This window comes from Lepisosteus oculatus, chromosome 8 (assembly GCF_040954835.1).
Source record: "Lepisosteus oculatus isolate fLepOcu1 chromosome 8, fLepOcu1.hap2, whole genome shotgun sequence".
Lineage (NCBI taxonomy): Eukaryota > Metazoa > Chordata > Actinopteri > Semionotiformes > Lepisosteidae > Lepisosteus > Lepisosteus oculatus.
Window position 1 is genome coordinate 6,657,802 of NC_090703.1, and position 18,505 is coordinate 6,676,306.

General features: G+C 43.5%; 1 protein-coding gene across 1 annotated transcript; it reads left to right on the top strand.

The window, feature by feature from the left end:
• The first annotated feature begins 352 nt into the window (after positions 1-352).
• Positions 353-11,885, top strand: LOC102696451 (protein LBH). The gene is made up of 4 exons (XM_069193076.1): positions 353-1,054; positions 7,282-7,369; positions 8,611-8,797; positions 10,298-11,885. Exons 2-4 carry the CDS (start codon positions 7,283-7,285, stop codon positions 10,369-10,371), a joined length of 348 nt encoding a protein of 115 aa, XP_069049177.1. The 5' UTR covers positions 353-1,054; position 7,282; the 3' UTR covers positions 10,372-11,885.
• The last annotated feature ends 6,620 nt before the right edge of the window (positions 11,886-18,505 follow it).

Here is an 18,505-nt window from a genome sequence, read left to right on the forward strand (position 1 = left end):
TTATTTTCGGAAAACCAAAATGACTATGGCCCTCATACCTTGTATTTTATAGTTTTATTGTTAGTAGCATTTTTACAGTCGAAGATGCTGGAGTTTCATGTTTCAGAGCAAAAGTAAGTCTCTCCAGCTGAACTCTTCCGAGAGTCCGTTCTTCCCTCCTGCCTCGCTACATTGGTCATTCGCTTACGTACGGGCCATCAGTTTATTCTTAAAGGTTAAGGTCCAGTGCTCTAATCACGAACAACCCCCGCTACAGTGTCCATTTTTAGACGACCTTCCTCTACAAACAATACAACGGGCGTCTGACTGAAATGAAGTACTGTATAGGCAGTTCACGTGTTCCGTGGGAGTTCCTGTTCAAATATTTCTTTATATCAGGTAGACCTGCCATCGGGACTTACTGTAGCCTAGCTATTCTCAGTTTGGTGAGAGTAACTCCAGTCACGAACATGATTTCTGGAATGTGAAGGAATACACTGTACGCGAGCGAATATAGGACTTCCAGAGGCAATCATTCAATCTGATTGGACAGAAATACACCCCTGCAATCCCTGAGGACTCCTCACTCTGCTCTTCCTGAACAGGTTGGAAAACCACAAGAAGCAGAGGCAGATGTGCTTCATTCCGTGTTACTTTTCATTTTTATGATACAGCTGCATCGTTGCCCATCTTGCTAAATTCGGCGCTGAAAAAAAATACTTTGATGTGGTAGTAAACTCTGATGTAACCGTGTCACTCTCACCGGAAGGTCATTTTTGATCCAGAGGGGTGTTGTTTTTTTTTTTTGGTCTCTAATCAATTCAGGTGGACAGAAAAAAAGAGCAAGGGCTCCATCTGTCTGTTCTTTCCGATTTTCTCTTAGCCTATGCGCAAATCGGCACTCTCTCTCCCCCCCTCACCCACCGCCTCTGTGCCAACTATAGACGCTCACAACCTCTCTGCAGGCTTACAGTCAGATACATCAGGGTAGCGCCTAGCGGAGCCCGATTCTTCTCTGCTGGAAGAAAAAACACGGAATATTGACTTCCAAGTGCAGAAGGGACATCTCTGAAAGGTAAGCCGATGCATTTCTTCGTTTACTGCCGAGTTAGTTATATGTAGTCATATTCATCTCCAGTAAATAGAATCGTCTAAGTTCACCGAGGTAGGCAGTCCGAAACTTGTGGCTCTGTTGCAGTTCACGGCACCAGTATATTTCAGTCTTGGAGGGACATGCTCTGCTGGTGTGTAACAAGTGTGTGGTGTAAGGAGTTATTTTAGCAAGTGTCAAATAATGAAGAAAATCAGACAGATGTCAATGAACACCCAGTGAGGGGTTTAGACGGCAGCATTTGTTTTATGGCAGTAATTTCCTGAAATAGGCGTCGCACCTCGCACCTCGCCGACAGACTGCTGGTGGGGAAAACTGACCGACTATGGATCTGTGAGCTCTTTCCTGAGCAGTAATGACAAGGAACTAAGATAAAGCGTCTCTGTGTGTGGTCTGTGACGAAAACATGTATACTTTTTTTTTAAAGTGCGATATCTTTTTTTAAATGTCAAAAACACACCTCAAACATAACCCCGACTTTTCTACAATGGCCTGTATTAAGATGAAAATAAAAAGTGTTGTGAGAAAATGATTTATTCATTTTCAACAAAGCTGTATGTTGTGGCGACGGGATACTCTTGACTGCTCGTGATATCTGATGTGCACTGTTGTATATTTCCTGTGCGAATATAAAACATTGATTATATAACTACCTTCCCACCTCTACTATACTGTAGCAATACTCATGAGACCTCAACAAAATGAAAAATACCGCCGTTGTATCAGATTATTTCTAATATTAATTTGCATTTACATCATATATACAGTATGTGCATTTACACGTATTCAACTTCCTTAGCAAGTCAAACGCTGAAATGTTAGCAGTACAGATCTATCATGCATTTCTATTAGAACACCTACAGCACTGCTCTTGTTCAGTTTTCATTTACATTATTTTCCATTTATAAACACATTTAATTATGCAAATGCAGAGTTAATTTCTAGCCTGTTTCTCCTTCCAGCTTTGAACGTTTGTTCTTCCAGATGGATCTCCTCTGTCCCCCCCCCCCAATAATTCACCATATATGTGGTACGATTTGAACGCGTGTTTATAAAAAGTGCCTTCTCGAATAAAGACAATCATTTAATTTTGTTAATGGGTCCTGCACTGCATGTATCCACGCAAAGAAAAGTGTTCAGATAAAAAATGATAAAATGGGTGAAATAGGATCAGTACAATTGCTTTTATGTGTCGGTGCAGGATATTGGGTATTGCTTACATTCCTTTGGTTTTTAATTAAACTTTCTTTCAGTTCGTGGAAACCCAGAGTGACTGTGAAAAGTGCAATCTGTATGCGCCTCTGCTGTCTGTCATCTGAATTCACCTTGTTCAATAATTGACAAACACCATTTCGTACTCGTTCAGTCCCTTCATGCGTCACAGCTCCCACTCAGGAAGGCTTCTTCAAAGTGAAATGTTTCTGATTTACGGTGCTTGCCCACTTGAGTTATTTCTGATGTGATACGAAAGCAAACAGAATGAGATAATCCGGAAGCCCAGGGTCGGAAGCTTTTCCGAGACACCAGAACACCCCCTCAAAAAGTATCCCATCAGATTTTCCATGTGAAAAAATGTTTGATAGAAAACCGCAGGATTTTCTCAGGGCAATTTCTTCAGCTGGTGCGTCTGTGCTCGGTGGATCTGACTGTGACGTGTCCAGTCCTTCCTAATTTGCAGAGACATGCTGATGTGACTGGTTGAAAATGACTTCTTAACAGGATTTTCTGGCTTCCTTGGCAACTAAAGAGTGGTGTGCCTCTTTTCGTTCTGTTTTTGTGTACCTGATGTTAAGAAAATAGCAACCAGCTCGTTGTTTTGGAGAACTCTATCACAGAGAAGTGACAAATTCACAAAAGGCTGCCTGTTCCCCAAACTCACAACAGGCTGCCTGTTGCACGGAGCACAAAACAAGCTGCCAGTTCCCCAGATTCACGACAATTGCCTGATTCCCAAACTCATAACAGGCTGCCTGTTACAAAGAGATCACGACAGGTTGCCTGTTGCCCAGAACTCACCAGAGGCTGCTTGTTGCGTGCACTGTCCAAACATATTCACTAGGATAAATACGCACCATCCAAAACTGCTGTAACCCATGATGATTGTAGCATGACTGCTACATGACTATAAGGTGCATTTATTGTTTAAAGGGTGATCACATGGAGCATCAATAAATACTTGAACATTAATAAAGACCCCTCAAGTCAAAGAATAGTACTGATTACAGTTCATAAAAGAGGTATTCCCAGTATGGATGTATCGGCACTAATAAAGCTATTGCCAGGTCCAGTAGTTATAAATATGATGTGAGTGTTTTCATACCACAAAGCTTTAACGAGGAACAGAACCACATCAAATGTCATGACATGAAGTGGGCAATCTATGTCCTGAAAGGACAGACTGCCTGCAGGTTGTCTTTCCATCACAGATCTTAATGAGCTAATTCAGCTTTTTATTGGTATAATAAGCCCAGTTCAATGGCTTCTCCCAGTTCTTCAGGCCCTGGTGGTTTAACAAGACCTAGATAACCTGAACACACACCAGTCCACCAGGATCAGGATTACCCATCTCTGCTTTTAGTAGAGGCACAGGCAATGCAATCCTTCCTTTTCTTCTATATCAGGCTCAGGGGTCTCTGAACCAACTCTTTTGAAGATTCTTGTTCTTTAATGTGAAGTCACTGGTCTGTCTTCTCTGTCCTGTGCACGACTGCAAATGTTGCTCTGGCTCTTGCACATTCATTTGCACATTGCTGTCGATGCTGCTCGGCTACAGACAGCATGACTTACTTTTTCACACCTATCCTGCTATTCCAGCCTCTGATTTGTCTTGTATGATCAGCACTGCACAGTTTTCTCTGTAGCGTGAAGTTGTCTGTCTCAGCTCACTGTGAGTTTTCCGGGTGTCCGTTCAGTGTGTTTGGCACACTTCAGATATCTCGTTACATCTAGAGTGGTTGTGATAGATCAGTTCATTGTGCTGGGCACAAGATAATTGTTTTTTAACTGAGCAGTGACACAGAGAGATGCTTCCCCTTTCTCGTCCTGCGGACGTGCTGCGCTGTGTGAGCGGTTGCATTGTGACAGTGTCACAGGGACGCAAAAAGAAGCCTCAAAAAGAAAAGCAAGAACAAGACTGCTGCCTGTTGCCCAAACCAGCTATTTAAAACAATGGATTTTATGTGCTTTACTTTGCTCCACTTTCTACGCTGGAGTTAAACAACAGTTTTGCAATGACCCTAATGTTGCATTGTTGCTCTAACCCCATTCCCCCCCCTCCAGGCCCCAGGGAAGAAGAGGGCTGGGTTCTTTTAGGAAATGTTTTCGTGTTGCACTACAGACTGATCATTGGCCTCAGAAGTCTTCCCAGATAACCGCATTCACAACAGACTGCCTGTTGCCCAGAGATCACGCCAGGTTGTCTCTTACCCAGAACTCACGCCAGGCTGCCTTTTACCCAGAACTCACAACAGGTAGACTGTTGTGAGGAATCTGCCCACTGTGCAGAATCCTCTTGGTTCAAACCCTCCACACTGCAGTCTCATCTCCTCAGTGAGAGAATATCTGTCCCAGCATTCCCTGTCTACACCAGCTTGACACGCAGCACAGGATTAAGTTGCTCTGGAAAATAATCAGGTTTTACTCAAGTATCATTTGTTTCAATGTAATCCCCCATGTAGAGTTTGACGCAGAGATTAATTTTGATGTTTCTGTTCCAAATGTAGGAAATAAGAAAGTTTTATGGCAATGAATATTCCCTGATCCTCTCTATTCCAAAGATTTCAAACCCAGTTTCTGGAGGGCCTGGCGTCTCCTGGTTTTTGTTTTACCTAAATTGTCAGTTCCGTAATTGGCTAAGTTTACTTAATTAACTTACTTTACTTAACTGCATAACCTCTAACCAGGCTCTGAGGTGATTTCTAGGTAACTACAGTATATCTTTAAAATTAGCATCTTGTGTTACCAACTCTAAAAAAACCTTAAGAAAAAATCCTCTATGTGCCTAATCTATAAAATAATTAGGTTAATTGTTTAATTGAGTAGCCAGGTTGGAACAGTAAACAAAAGACATAAGCCCCCCAGGAGCTGAGAAACCATTCCTCTAGACTCACGAGACCAGCCAATCAAATTACTGACCAGAACTAGGACAAGGCAGTATTATCTAACATTCCTATTCACACCAGGGATATTTGGAAAGAGGAGGGTGTTTAAGTTTGTTTTAATTTAATTATTTAATTATTCCACCCTCACATGCAAAAATGACATGAACAATCGAGAAACGGCCACTCGAAGCCGTGAAGTGTTACTCTCCAACTAAATGACATCCAATTGCGACAATGAGGTTTCCATGGCAACCCAGGGGTAATGTACACAATTTGCACGGATGGGCAGCTGGGAGTGACTTTGTGGCCAACCAACAATCCCGATGCTCAGCTCTGGCCTGACAGGACAGCCCTCCGCTTTGAATTCGTCTCTCTCTGAGGAGCTGGAGGGGCTGTCGTAACAGGGTACCGCGAGACAGTGCACTAGAAACCTCATTGTTTTGCTGCAGGACGGGGTCGTCACCTCTTGAATTTCAGCAATCACAATTAATTGCTTCTGTGCCAAAAGGAGAGAGAGAGAGAGAGAGAGAGAGACGGGGGAGAGAGAGAGAATGAACCATCCCGAATTTGGTAACGGCTTTCAAATACTTCAATGGAGTGAGCAAATCACATTAAAAAGTGCTATTAAAAAAAAACAACAATAACTGAACAGTAATGGCTGAGCGATCTCTGTATAAACAGTCTTAACCTCCACAAAAGTCTGATAAATCGGTCTGTGCAACGTGTCACTGAGGGCTGTGCTTCACTCATACTGCTGAGCAGTTTTTCTTTCACCTAGTTGAAAACACATATGTTTCCCCATGGCGGGTTGGCTTTTAAATGGAGCCGGTAGGTATGTGTGAATCTGCGACTTGTTTCTAACAGGAGCCAAAGCGCTGAACTCTAAACAGTCTTCAGCAGTTTGATTCCAGCACTAAAGATCTGAGACACTTGCTCCAAGCTTTTGCAAAACGTGGGCTAAAACGCAAATGATCTCTGTTAGTCATGCTTGCCTGTGTGGATTGAGGGTGGTTAGAGAGAGTTTGTGAGATTGCTCACATAGCAATACGTGAGCAAACAGCACATATAGAGCTATATGGGTGTGAGGTACACATTTACATATTGAGCTGCATATGAAAGCAAAAGGAAGATACGAATCAAGCAATGCAGAGCTACATTTAAATTTTCCATCACAGCAGCAGCTTTCGCATTCGTACAAATAACCTGTTTTAAGGAGCCTGTCGTAGAGGAAAATAGTGCCTTCAGAGTCACTTAACATAAGATACCAGTTTTTAAACAGATACAGTATATAGTTGTTTACAGCATGTTTCACTGCAACCATTTTAATAGTTTCAATGGAAACACTCTCCAGAATCCTCACACAGGTTTACAAATCACATCAGAGAAGTTATTCAGCAAAGGGTATACAGACCAGGTGAGGTAATCCAGTTCTCTTTCAAGTGCACTTTGTCCTGGCCTTTCCTAAGTATTCAAGTTCTCGTTACTCCTGAAAATCTCTGTTCTTTCCCGATGAAAAGTAAAATGCAGAACAAAAAATGATTGCTTGTTGGCAGAGCTGAAAGCTGGAGAGAGCAGTGTATTTTATTGCTTATGTAATGATCTGATTATTTATTGCTTATGTAATGATCTGATAAAGAGATCTCATAGAAATGGTTCTATGAGCAAAAATGGACTAAGCAATCTCTTAAACATTCCGTGAGGCCAAAACACAAGATTCACACTATTTTTCTTCTGAAGAAATAAATTGAAATAAATTGTAAAAGAGACTTTGCCCTGTGTCAGAGGTCTTTTTGTGCCTAAGCCACGCATCCAGACTGGATCTGTCATGACTTTGAGTTTTCCACTATCTAGATGGACAGCAGTGCCAATTACAACCTTGATAGAAGAGCAGAACAGAGCTTTAGTATCTGGTTCTAAAAATACACTGAAACCAAGGTAGTGAGTCCAGCACTAGAGTTATACATGTATACCATTCTTCGCCTTGATTATGCAAAACCTGCATTCATTCAATAAATTCTGTACTTTTGATTTTAGCTGTTGGAGTATCTCTATTGGAAGTCCACTAATGCCTTGGAGGTTTTGTCTGTGCAGAATGACAGAGGTATTGAACACCTGTGAGCCTGCGATGGAGGACTTCAGCGTGGGCGCAGCCTCAGAGGAGCAGGGCATCTCCTTCCAGGTGCGTTAGAGGTCTTCATCTTCATCACGGAAGAGACAGGTGTCCACACCTGCTCAGACGCCAAGGGAAACAGTTGCTAGCCTCCCTGTTTCAGTTCATTCCAAGACAGAGTCTTGACAAAAGCATTATTTTAGCTGTTTTATAAATGCTCCTTTCCATTCAGAGTTGTGAAGGAGCCAGAGCCTATCCCAGCAAGCTGTGGGCGCAAGGCTGGGTACACCCTGGATGGGGAAGCCAGTTTACCTGCTTCATAAATTGATAATCTATTCCATAAGTCAATTTAAGGGAAACAGGAAAATTGGCTGTTGGAGTGCTTGTGATAGGGAGTGATTTCAAGCAAGTGTGAGGGATATTTAACAGGAGTCGTTTGCTTTCAGTATTAAAATTCTCCTTATTGTTACCACTACTAAAATAATAATAATAATAATAATAATAATAATAATAATAATAATAATTATAATAATAATGTTTTGTTTATGGAATTGTCATTAGTACATGTTCTAGGAAATTTGATCAAAAACTACTAATTCGATGAGAAACTCATTAATTTTACCAGCTACAGCTGACATATCAATTATTAGGACGAAGTGCTTAGTTCCTGGCTTCTAGGATCTAAAAGATTCATTTAAAATGTGAATGATAAATGAGCCTTTTAAATATTAACGGAGGTAATCAACAGAGTTGAGATCTGTGACTTTGGTAACAAACATGGCTTTGTCAATGGTGAAGTTGGCAGGTTAAGGGAAATCACTGTTAATCTGTATTTTTTACATGTATAAGTATTCTTCATCCCAGTGAATCATGTAACATTCAACCTCAGCTAAACACTCGCCTTCACAGAATCACTGCTAATTAGCTGTAAACACCGAGCCTTTACCACAAACATCCTCTCACTCTCTGAAGAGTGATGCGGATGTTTTTAACCCTTTTATCACAGAAGCTTCAGAAAATATTACTGTCTTTAACCCTATTCTCTTTCTGTGCTAACATTTTTGAAAAACACCCAAATGAAGTGCTTGCATAATGCATTCATATGACAGATTTATACTTAGAAATAAAAGACATCATGGCATTTTATTCATTTATATTTAGATTTCAATACAGCCCGCAGGGTGCACACTATGTATGTAGAGGGCAAGAAACACTGCTTCAATTTGTCTTCCCCCTGCGACGTGACAGGTTCCCTGTGCTTGTGCAGGAGCTAAGAATAACAGCTGCCCTCTGGGGCCTTGCGCGGTCAGATTTTCCCAGATTCCCACGAGAGGTATCCCAAGCTGTCCAAGAGGCTGCCGTCCATCGTGGTGGAGCCATCGGAGAGCGGGGAGGTGGAGAGCGGGGAGCTGCGCTGGCCCCCCGATGACCTGAGCACCACGGACCCCGTCGCGGAGGCCCCGCTGGGCCAGCCCCCTGCGCCCCATCCCACAGCAGGTAGGACCCCCCCCCCAGCCCACAGCGGGCTGCCCGGGTGGGAGCCCCGGCACAGGGCTGGAATTACCGGCTCTCGGTACCCAGCACACTCCGGGACCTTAGAGGCACCCCGACGCGCACTGCACCCAGACGGGTTGTTGGTGGGTGGGGCAAAAAAAAACCCTTTTCACAACTCTCCAGCTGACAAGCCCAGGTGTGGAGGATTGTCTGCGAAACAGGAAGTGACAGGACTGGTTGCATTTTTGATCGAGTCTGTTGTGAGCATGATTGTGCAGATCAGCCGCACACGTGCTTAATTGCGAAAACGATTACGACCCTTCGCTCGGACGCGGTGTGGGGCTCCACGGGAAACGGGAAAGCTTGTTTTCCCCCAAAACGTGACCCCCCCCCGTCCTGCGAAGGTCACTGCCTACTTATCTCTGGAGGGTATTATACAAAACAAGCTTTGAAGGATCAGTCAGACAGAATGTTTGCATATGCAAAAACCCTCATCTTTCCATGTCGTCAACAGAAATTAAAAAGAATCAGGTGGTGATCGTAAGGCAGGCTAGTTTTCTGTGCTTTTTTTTGTACGGCTTCTCACTGACAGGGGACTGCGTTTCCTCCATCATTATCAAGCCTTGACCCCTCGTTCTTTGCTTGAAGTAGCTGGGAAATTCTTTGAGTTTGGTGCCACTGTGGGATCTCATGGTATCAGACCACCAGGGGGTGGTGCACATTGAAACCAGCCCACGAGGTTCATTATTCTGCAGTGAAAGACTGATTTATTTATAATTTGTTTTAACTGGAAATGAAAGAATCCAGCTCACAATCACCTGCCTCCTACACTAGACAACGGTGCTATTTGCAGAGACTTGGCTCCATGCAAGCTGTGCATGTTGGTACTTTGTCCTCTTCCTCCAACTGTCATCACTGTCCTTGCAAATGGGTGTTATCTCCTTCAGAGACCTGTTATGCCAGGACTCAGAGTGTGCCTTGTCGCTTGCAGTAAGTTCCCTCTTGATCACAGATGCTACACTGGGAATCAATGTGTTCGCACATCCCAAGGTTACTGACAAGTTTCTCCATTTAGAAATTCAGGGTTTTCACATTTTTCCACTGTTTTAAGCTCCTGTAACACACGCAGGCTGAGGGACATGCCATAACGGAAGGCCAGATTCCTCGGAAACTGTGACATCCACAGCACAGTGGCAGAGCCGAAATTTAAGGCAGATTCTATCAAGAGTCAGATGAACAGTTTGAAACGGGGGGGGCATTTTTTCTGCCCCCCTGCACAGACCTCACCTCGGGTCAGCCACACCACGGGCACATTGTGGCCAGAGACAGAATTACACCTGATATAACAGGGCAGGCAACAGGCCATCATACTGCACAGCAGCAACTGCCGACACACGTTCTTCTGGGTGGAAGTTGGCTGTTGGACATGTCCTCCTGGTTAGGTCTTCTTCGAGCCGTCCGGCCCCCCGCCGGGCCGGGTCTCAATGGCATCTGTGTTTCCAGGTGACGACGCCTCGCGGGGCACCCAGGAAGACAGCGCTGTGGCGGACAGCCCAGTGGAGGGAGGCTCTAACTGAAGCGCAGCGCCCCGCCAGCTCCAGCTCTCACTGTGAATGTCTCCAGGCAGACAGGAGCCATGAGGACCGACAGGGGGCAGCCTGAACACTAGGCCCAGACACCTGCGGGACGGCCCTTGTTCTTCATGGTTGGGCACAGCCCTGTAAACTGTCTTAAATAGCTCACATGTGCCAAACTGTGGTGGTAGCTACAGTACTGTGTATAAATGTCTAGTTGACTTCCTTCAAACCTTGTCCAAATTAGAAGCATTAACTTTAGTCACTTAAAACTACAAACATCTTTTTTGTTGCCCCCGCTCCGGAGCATCCTTTTATGTCTTAAATTTTTTCTTTCAATCTCTAACGTTTTTGCTGTTCTTTGTTAAAATTAGCCTCTTGTCAGGTCCACACTCCTAACACTCTAGGTGCTCCTTCCTTGCTCTGTACAGAAACCGCTCAAGTCTTTCAGATGTTGGTGTATTGGCTGCCCTTTCATTTTTCTTTGCAGATATCTGGCAGGAGCACTCCATTACGCTTTGTGTAAATCGAATGTTGGAAACGCAGTATTTAAGTATTTGTTTCATCTCTTTCATCATTTTTTTTTTCCAGATGCATTCCAGGGTTTGGTGATTGTAGGTGGGGGAGTTCTCTGATCATTAAAATACACACAGAGGCAGAGGAAAAAAAAAATCTTCCCCTTTAATTTCAAGTTGGCTGTCCGTGGATGTTAAGGCACATTTGTGTGTTTTGCATTGACCACATTAATGCCTCAGATGGAAAAATCGTGGCGTGTGTCTCCATGGATCTGACGAAATTGTGTTTTTTTTTCCCACAAGGGGTATTTTAAGTCCTGAGGTCCATGGGAGGGAGCACATGCAAAAAAAAAAAACTCTTTGGAAGAGATGGGACTCTCTGGATGAAAAAACACAGCTGGCACTGGCTGTTTTAACTGTGTAGATATTAACTTTTTATGAAAACTTTATAGATTGGCTTCACAAGCTTTTTAAAAAAAGCTGTCACGCAAGAACATTCCATTTGCAGTACATACAGTTGTGTGATTTTTCTAAGTAGTCTGCACGATAAACACCTTATTCGCTCCATAGTGCAAGTCTGTGCGCAATCTTTAAGGCTGTGGAGGTCGGATGGGGATTGTGATCACAAAAGCACAATGACTGTTCTCTGCCCTTGTGCTAAACCTCGAACTGTGCCTTCTGTCCCAGCTGGTAGCCTAGCTTGGTGTAGGGAGTCTCAGAGGGCAGTAACGTCCACAAAAAAACGACATAAATATCAGTTGTTATTTGTATAACAATGACCAATGTGCGTATAGTAATAATTCACTTGAAGATTCTATTTTATGTAGTACAAACACGTTTTTCTTTGTTGCTGAACTGTATAAAGGAAATTTTAAGTTTGTATTAATGATAAAACTGCATTGACCGATTTTAATTGTATAAACACCTTTCCTGAATATCTGGATATGTTGCTGAAACCAACAGTTAGAACAACTTTATAATAAATTCTAGTGTTGAACAGGACTGTTGATGCGGTGTGTTTTCTTTAACGTGAATGGGAAGTATTAGTTGTGTGGACGTGACGGTAACGACAATGTGACGCTCGCCACAAACTGGGTGAAGCAGGGTTATTTACCCGAGGGAACAGCACGTCTTCTAGGGTATTTTTGCTGACGACCTCCACGAGAGCTGTCGGACTCCCTTAATTTCCTCACAGAGACCTCAGGTGACGCTTCTCAAGAACACGACCGAGCTGCACCCCTCTACACTAACGTCTCCGAGCTGACCCAGTCCTCCATAGCCAACCAAGGTCAGCTGCTCCCGGTTAGGCATCCCCCCCTCTGCAGGCCTCGAAATCGCAAACAGTAGCTAAAGAGAGAAAATAATTTTGGAACAAAGTTGCACCTTGACGGCCGTAGTTCAAATAAAAATATATCAACCATTTTTTAGACTTTTGTTACTTCGGGTTTCGTCTTATGCCCATTTTTGTAAATCTTAAATAATTTTCCTTACGTCTGTAGGGTCTGACCATTCCGCCGCTTCTTCCCAGACGAACTAGAGCAAGAACCGTCCCTCTCTCGGGGGACCGGGGTTGAAATGGTCTTTTCTTCTCGCGTTTACCGCCCGCTGGCTGAAGCAAATTCGCGACCTCAGTGCAGTTTAATTCCCGTTTACTATCGAGCAAGCTGACGAAAACAGGTGAAAACCCACTCGGTATGCGCATGGGTCAGATGTGTAAGTGGAGCAGTGTGACAGGTCTTTGCTTTGAGTTTACAGCCTCGATGTCAATTTAAGCACGTTTGGTGTGAAGCTTGCGACAGATGTACACTTTACACTTGTACACTCTAAGTACACTTTACGTTTTAAGAGTGAAAAGACCAGGAAATGCATGTCGGCATAAATAAAACTGCTTTTTAAATTATGGTTTAAAGTACACGGGTAAGGTCAAACATGAAGTGTCAGATTATACCACCAATTTCACTGCAATCTTCAGGTGTCAATAACTGATACAGGGGCCTGGTCGAGGTGTCTCCCTCGGTTGTTTCTTGACTGAGGTTACCACCGGGCTTAGATCAGAGTGGAGCTTGGGGCACTCATACAAAAGCACTTGGCAGAACAGGCTACCTGCAAGAATTCATTAAAATAAAGGTCATTAAAATAAACTATAACAGTACTCTGATTCAATGGTTTCTGCTCTAAGGAAGTTGTAGCTGTCAAGTGAGTAATTGTTTGTAGAAACTAGAACTTAAACAATCCCTTAAGAATTTTTACAAAAACTTATCTATGTAAGATAATGACAGGTTAGGTCACCCCTTCTAGTCTATTAACCTTTAATTTATTTTGTTTTTGTTTAAGATCCTGTCATGACAACCACTTGAAAGCGCTTTAACAAAGGATCAGATCACTCTGGGGAACTGAAAGGCTTTGTGAGGTAGAGCCGTGAACACAGTAAAACAGGCTGACAAGTCTCAGCCTGAGAAACTGACCTGCAAAAACAAAACGAGATAACAACAGGACGTGAGGAGCTGGTGACAAAAGTAATAAGTAATAGAGGGGCGCCTTTCTGTGAAAGTTGTTCCCTAATGTGAGCAGAGACGGGGGACAAAGGCAGCTTCCTCCTCCACTGAAGTCAGTCCTCTGCCAGATGGCAACACGAACAGGTGAGCAACTGACGAGCAGCAGCTGTTAATAAATCCCTTCTCCATGGTTACAATGGTAACTTCTTTGCTTTAGCAGGACTTTTGCATAGGAAACATGAGAGCCACATAATCTGTATTTATAGCTAATTATTAATTTAGGTAGTGGACACTTCTGTCCAAAGAAACTTACACATTTACAGCTGGGCATTTTACTGGGACAACTCAGGCTCAAGGGGATAACAGCATTTTTATACCTGAGATCTGAGCCTACAATCAACCAGAGATACAGTATAAGCCTGGAGCAACAACGCCAGTCACTCCACACTGCTGCCGGGACAGTCCTGCAGACGAAGATGACGATGTTCACCTGGACCTCATCGCGACACCATCGTCAAGAGCAATGCCATGGCACGGGCCCTCACCAAGTGGGCAGCCGGTTGGTTTAATTGCTTGTCTGTGCTCACAAGGCGGGCTCATTCTGTCTGAGGGGTTTTCGGGGCTCGACACAGGCGACTGCATTCCTGCCCTGCAGCTGGAATACCAGACCACAGTGTCGTCTGATACTGGCAAATACAGGACGCACAGGACCGAGCCGTGTGTGAGCATGAATCATGTTCTCGCGTGTTTTTGTGCTGGTGCCGCGCCATGCCTCGGAAGGCATCGGCAACTGGAAGGAAACAAGCATGGCCTCAGTTCTGGGTAGTGACATAATGTCCACCAGGCCGTCCTTCCAAAAGCTGCAGCCTGCCCTGTGCTGATCAGAGCAAACAGACAGATAAATGCGGCCCATTTAGAGAACCCTGCAATCTGTCTGCTCTACTTAGAAGAAAACGAGAGGAATTCAATTAGCTCTCAGGTATGATTAATAGGACTCCCCCTGTCTAGGCCTTGGCAGTATCATTAAAACCCCAGGCTGACATTCCTCAAGCTGGCTTTGAGCATACACCCCTGTCACGCTTCCAGACAGAGCAGAGCAGCCTGATTTGTTTATCTCGGTGATCTAATTATTAAACTTGTATTAACAACATAGGGGAGTTGTGGGTTCTGTGCAGGTTTAACGTAAAGCAATGCTGCCCCTTTAAGGATTTTCTGGCATTATGAATGTCAAAACGGCAAACTGTCTGCAGTGAAGTCTTTTGTCCAGTGGAGTGCATTTTAATGCTTTAATCTTTCAACGTCATATAAGAATAGGGTCGCCATGGTAATCACTTACCATACCGCATTTACAGAATCATTGTCTCTTGTTTTTAATATAATGCGCTTGACCTATTTGTACTGCTATTATTATTATTATTATTATTATTATTATTATTATTATTATTATTAATTATTATTATTGAGAACAAGAAGGAGAACTGATTGACAATTATGCACATACACTGTACATATATTATACTTTCATTCTCTACCTTGCTTTCAAGATCAATTAATGAAAACATCAGTCAAATGCTCCTTAATCGGTTTATTTTCATGCTTTTTTGATGGCGTGCAATAGAAACATGTCACTTAACCGGATATTTTTAGAGTGTTGAAAGGGACTTTGCTTTGTGCCAGTATCAGGTAGGGACTTTTATCTCCGAGTCCTGGTGGCTTCAAATGCTCACTTTCAAAGTGAGCTGTGCTGCAGGATGACAGCGACAAGCCCCCACCCACCCTGACAGTCTCTTCACAGTCTCTTCCCCCTCAAACGAAATGGCTCTTCCGCCGTTAAAAACCAATTACACTAGCATTTCAATCTGAAAGGGCGTGTGGCTCTTTTTTGGAGCGGAAACCTGAGAAAAGCTGTTAAAAAAGGTTGTTGTTTCCTTGATCAATGGGGAAATTATAATATCTAAAACCGGTAAAAAAAATCTGGGTGCTCTTCTTCCTCAGCTTTGATGATAGCCGTCAATAATCAAAGGCATGAACACAAGTCCAGCATTGGGACCTCATCCACACAGGCAGCTGAAGTCCATTAATGACCAGCAATTTTTAAAGAACAAACTGCAGCTGTGCATTAGAAAAGTTGAACACATATCCTGTTGTGTCTTATTGAGCTAATAAAATGCCTAAAAATAATTTATGATAAAAGGGCAGCTACCTACTTTAATGTAATTTAATGACAATTGTTTTACTAGGAATTAAGTCCCTGATTTGGTAACATTTTTCAGACTTTTAGCAGCTGTGTGTTTTAATTACATGGTACCAGTCATACAAGTGGCAAGGAATTTCCCTTTCGCTTCACAAGCGTGGTTTAGCTCTGTTCCAAGCAGCAGTCTGATGTGAGACTCTGGGAGGCAGTGTGGGTGGCGTAGTCCCACCGCCTCACTGCAGCAGCAGAAAATAAGGAGAGGACAGGAAGGAGCTGTAATTCTGCAAATGGATTTCTGACAGGAGGAACCTCGAGAACGCTGGTCTGTGTTTCATGCAGGTGGGAACCCAGCTCTGTGGGTGACATCATGGCATTCTCCACTGGCGTGTCTCTCACAGTTAACTCAGGCATTCATCCCTTTTTCCAAGACAAATGAGTTTTTCAGTGTGCGGGAATCACTGACGCTACTGTCTTTTCAATACCGTGCAGCCGTGTGCGGGCTGCAGGAATCGTACTCCTGTCGTTGCAGGGAGAGGGACTGGGGTGCTGGGCTGTAACACACAGCCCCCGTTAAACACAAGTGTCTCAATACAACGGCTTCAGATCGATCACATTCTTTCTCGCCTACCCAGAATAACGCAAGGGATGCGCACCGGTTGCACTGATGTATTTTGGGTGAAAGTACTTGAAGTGTGAAAGTACGTGATTATTTCATGCAGTACATGACAGATGTCTAATTTACTGCGGGTTTCTGCTTTTGCAGAAGAAGGTGAAATTTCACACCCAGGCAGCATATATTATTGTCTTATTTTTGAAGTTATTTCTTCTGTTTATTTTGGGCAGAATTAAAAAAAAACAAAAATGACTAAGAAGTAAAACATTTCTAAACTTAAAATACAACTATACTTTTGAATCCAATGACAGGACCCATCAGGATTTCTTTTTTTCCAAAGCAGTACATACGTTTCTTTCCCAAATCCTGCACGACGATTCTTAATAACGAACAAACTTCTACTTCCATCAGCATCTTGATTGTGAGTCCAGTGGCAGCTCCATTATTATGAGCCAGACTGCGTTGGAGATGTCAGCCCTGAGCTGAACTGAGCTGGTCCATTAACTTTCCCACAGAGATTTCACACCTGCGCACCTGTGACCCGAGAGCTGAACAAGGGATGGAAAAGAGACTGCTTTGATTCTCGTTGACAACAGCCAGAACAGCACCAGAATCTGTACCGAGGGGAGAAAGACCAGTATCAGGGCCCCCAGGACCCACTGTGTGGTGGTTCAAGTCAGTCCTCATTTGGCTCCTTTGCCAACAGCACAGACGAAGCAGAGAAGCAAGAAATTTAACCGTTATAATACTGTCTGTAAAGCTAAATCTTACTAGCATGAAACACGCAGAACCTAGTGTGGTTTACATAAGAGTCAGCAGCTCTGAAAACTGGAACAGATTAAACTGTCATACAATTGGAGTCTTATCTCTTTTGCCTTATGTACTGTGATACACATTATAATGTAAAAAGCCCTCCAGTTGACAGAAGCAGTCAATCAAAGCACCCCAGCACTCACTTCCACAGCTTCTTCAAACCTTTCTCTCTTGAAGGCCTAATTAGAGGAGATGAGAAATCCAGGCCTCCAGAGTCCCCTTTAGCCTTTTAGTTCTATAACTCAGTATGAGCAACAAGTGATTTAGATTTCTCAGTATTATCACATCAACTTGAATAGCAGGCAAGGCTGTGTGGAATTCAATTATACTTGCCATTGGATTAGAACATAGATATAGTGTCGTATGCTTGCGATCTCATGCAATTACAACATGCTGAATTTCCTTATAGCATTCATGTTGGGTTTTTTTCTGATGTTTGTAAAAACATCCGTACATAAGCATCTTCACAGCTCTTTAACTGTGAAGATGCTGGAGACCAGGGTGTAGCTCCCATACAGAAAACAGGCCAGTACTCTCTGTCCAGTGGACCTCAAGGGGAAGAAACCAGTTGTCTTAGCCTGGAGTCCAGAATGATTGATTAGGTCCATGGGCTCATGAAAAGACAGAACCTATTTGTACAAAGCATGTGATGAATAGAAAATTATTATAATAAACACTGCTTAGAAATTACTGCTCATCTCAGCTCACAGTCCAAAAATACCTCACTGACTGCACAGGTGTAATCGTCAAGAAAAAATTGCCCGATATGAAGAGAGCACGTTTGGCCTCTGAAGCTCAAAGTCATTTTAGGAGTAGGGTGGGTTTTTTTCTTTGCTAAGGACAATCTGAACCTCTCCTGTCCTCCAAGGTTTCAAAAAAACAGTTTTGGCTTGCTAGCATGTTCTGCAGATGCTCAGCCATGTGCAACACAGGTCGGGTGATGACGTTAATCCTGCGTTTAATTTCCTGGGGGCAGACCGGAGACTGGCAGAGGGAGAAGAGGAGCAAGAACTTGGGTGGAAGCCTCTTCGTAAGGCCACGAGTCAGGCGGAGAGCTCGACTGTCAGCGTTTATCAGGATCGATCGGCTCGGAGCGGGGCACAGAGGGGCTCCTGTAGTTCATCACTACGTAATCACCAAGTAATAACTACCTAATAACGCACAAGACAACCAGATGTTGCTGATTTGAGATTCTAAGGGAACAAGAAGCGTGAGAAATCCGATGCATTCACCCATTGTCTGCCCGCTTCATCCAATACAAGGTCGAGGGGGAGCCAAAGCTGATTCCTGCAAGCAGCGGGCGCAAGGCAGGATTATAGATATTTTCTTCATTATTATTGTTATATATAAATAAAGAAAAAAGTTTGTTGACTGTCCCTGATAAAGGGAGATAACAATCTGAAGATCTGCAAAATGTCATCCTAACAATGAGCTAAAAGGGTGATAGATGTAACCATCCACGCCAAATCTGCCCTCTACACATGAGCAAACGTGGGCTCTGATACAC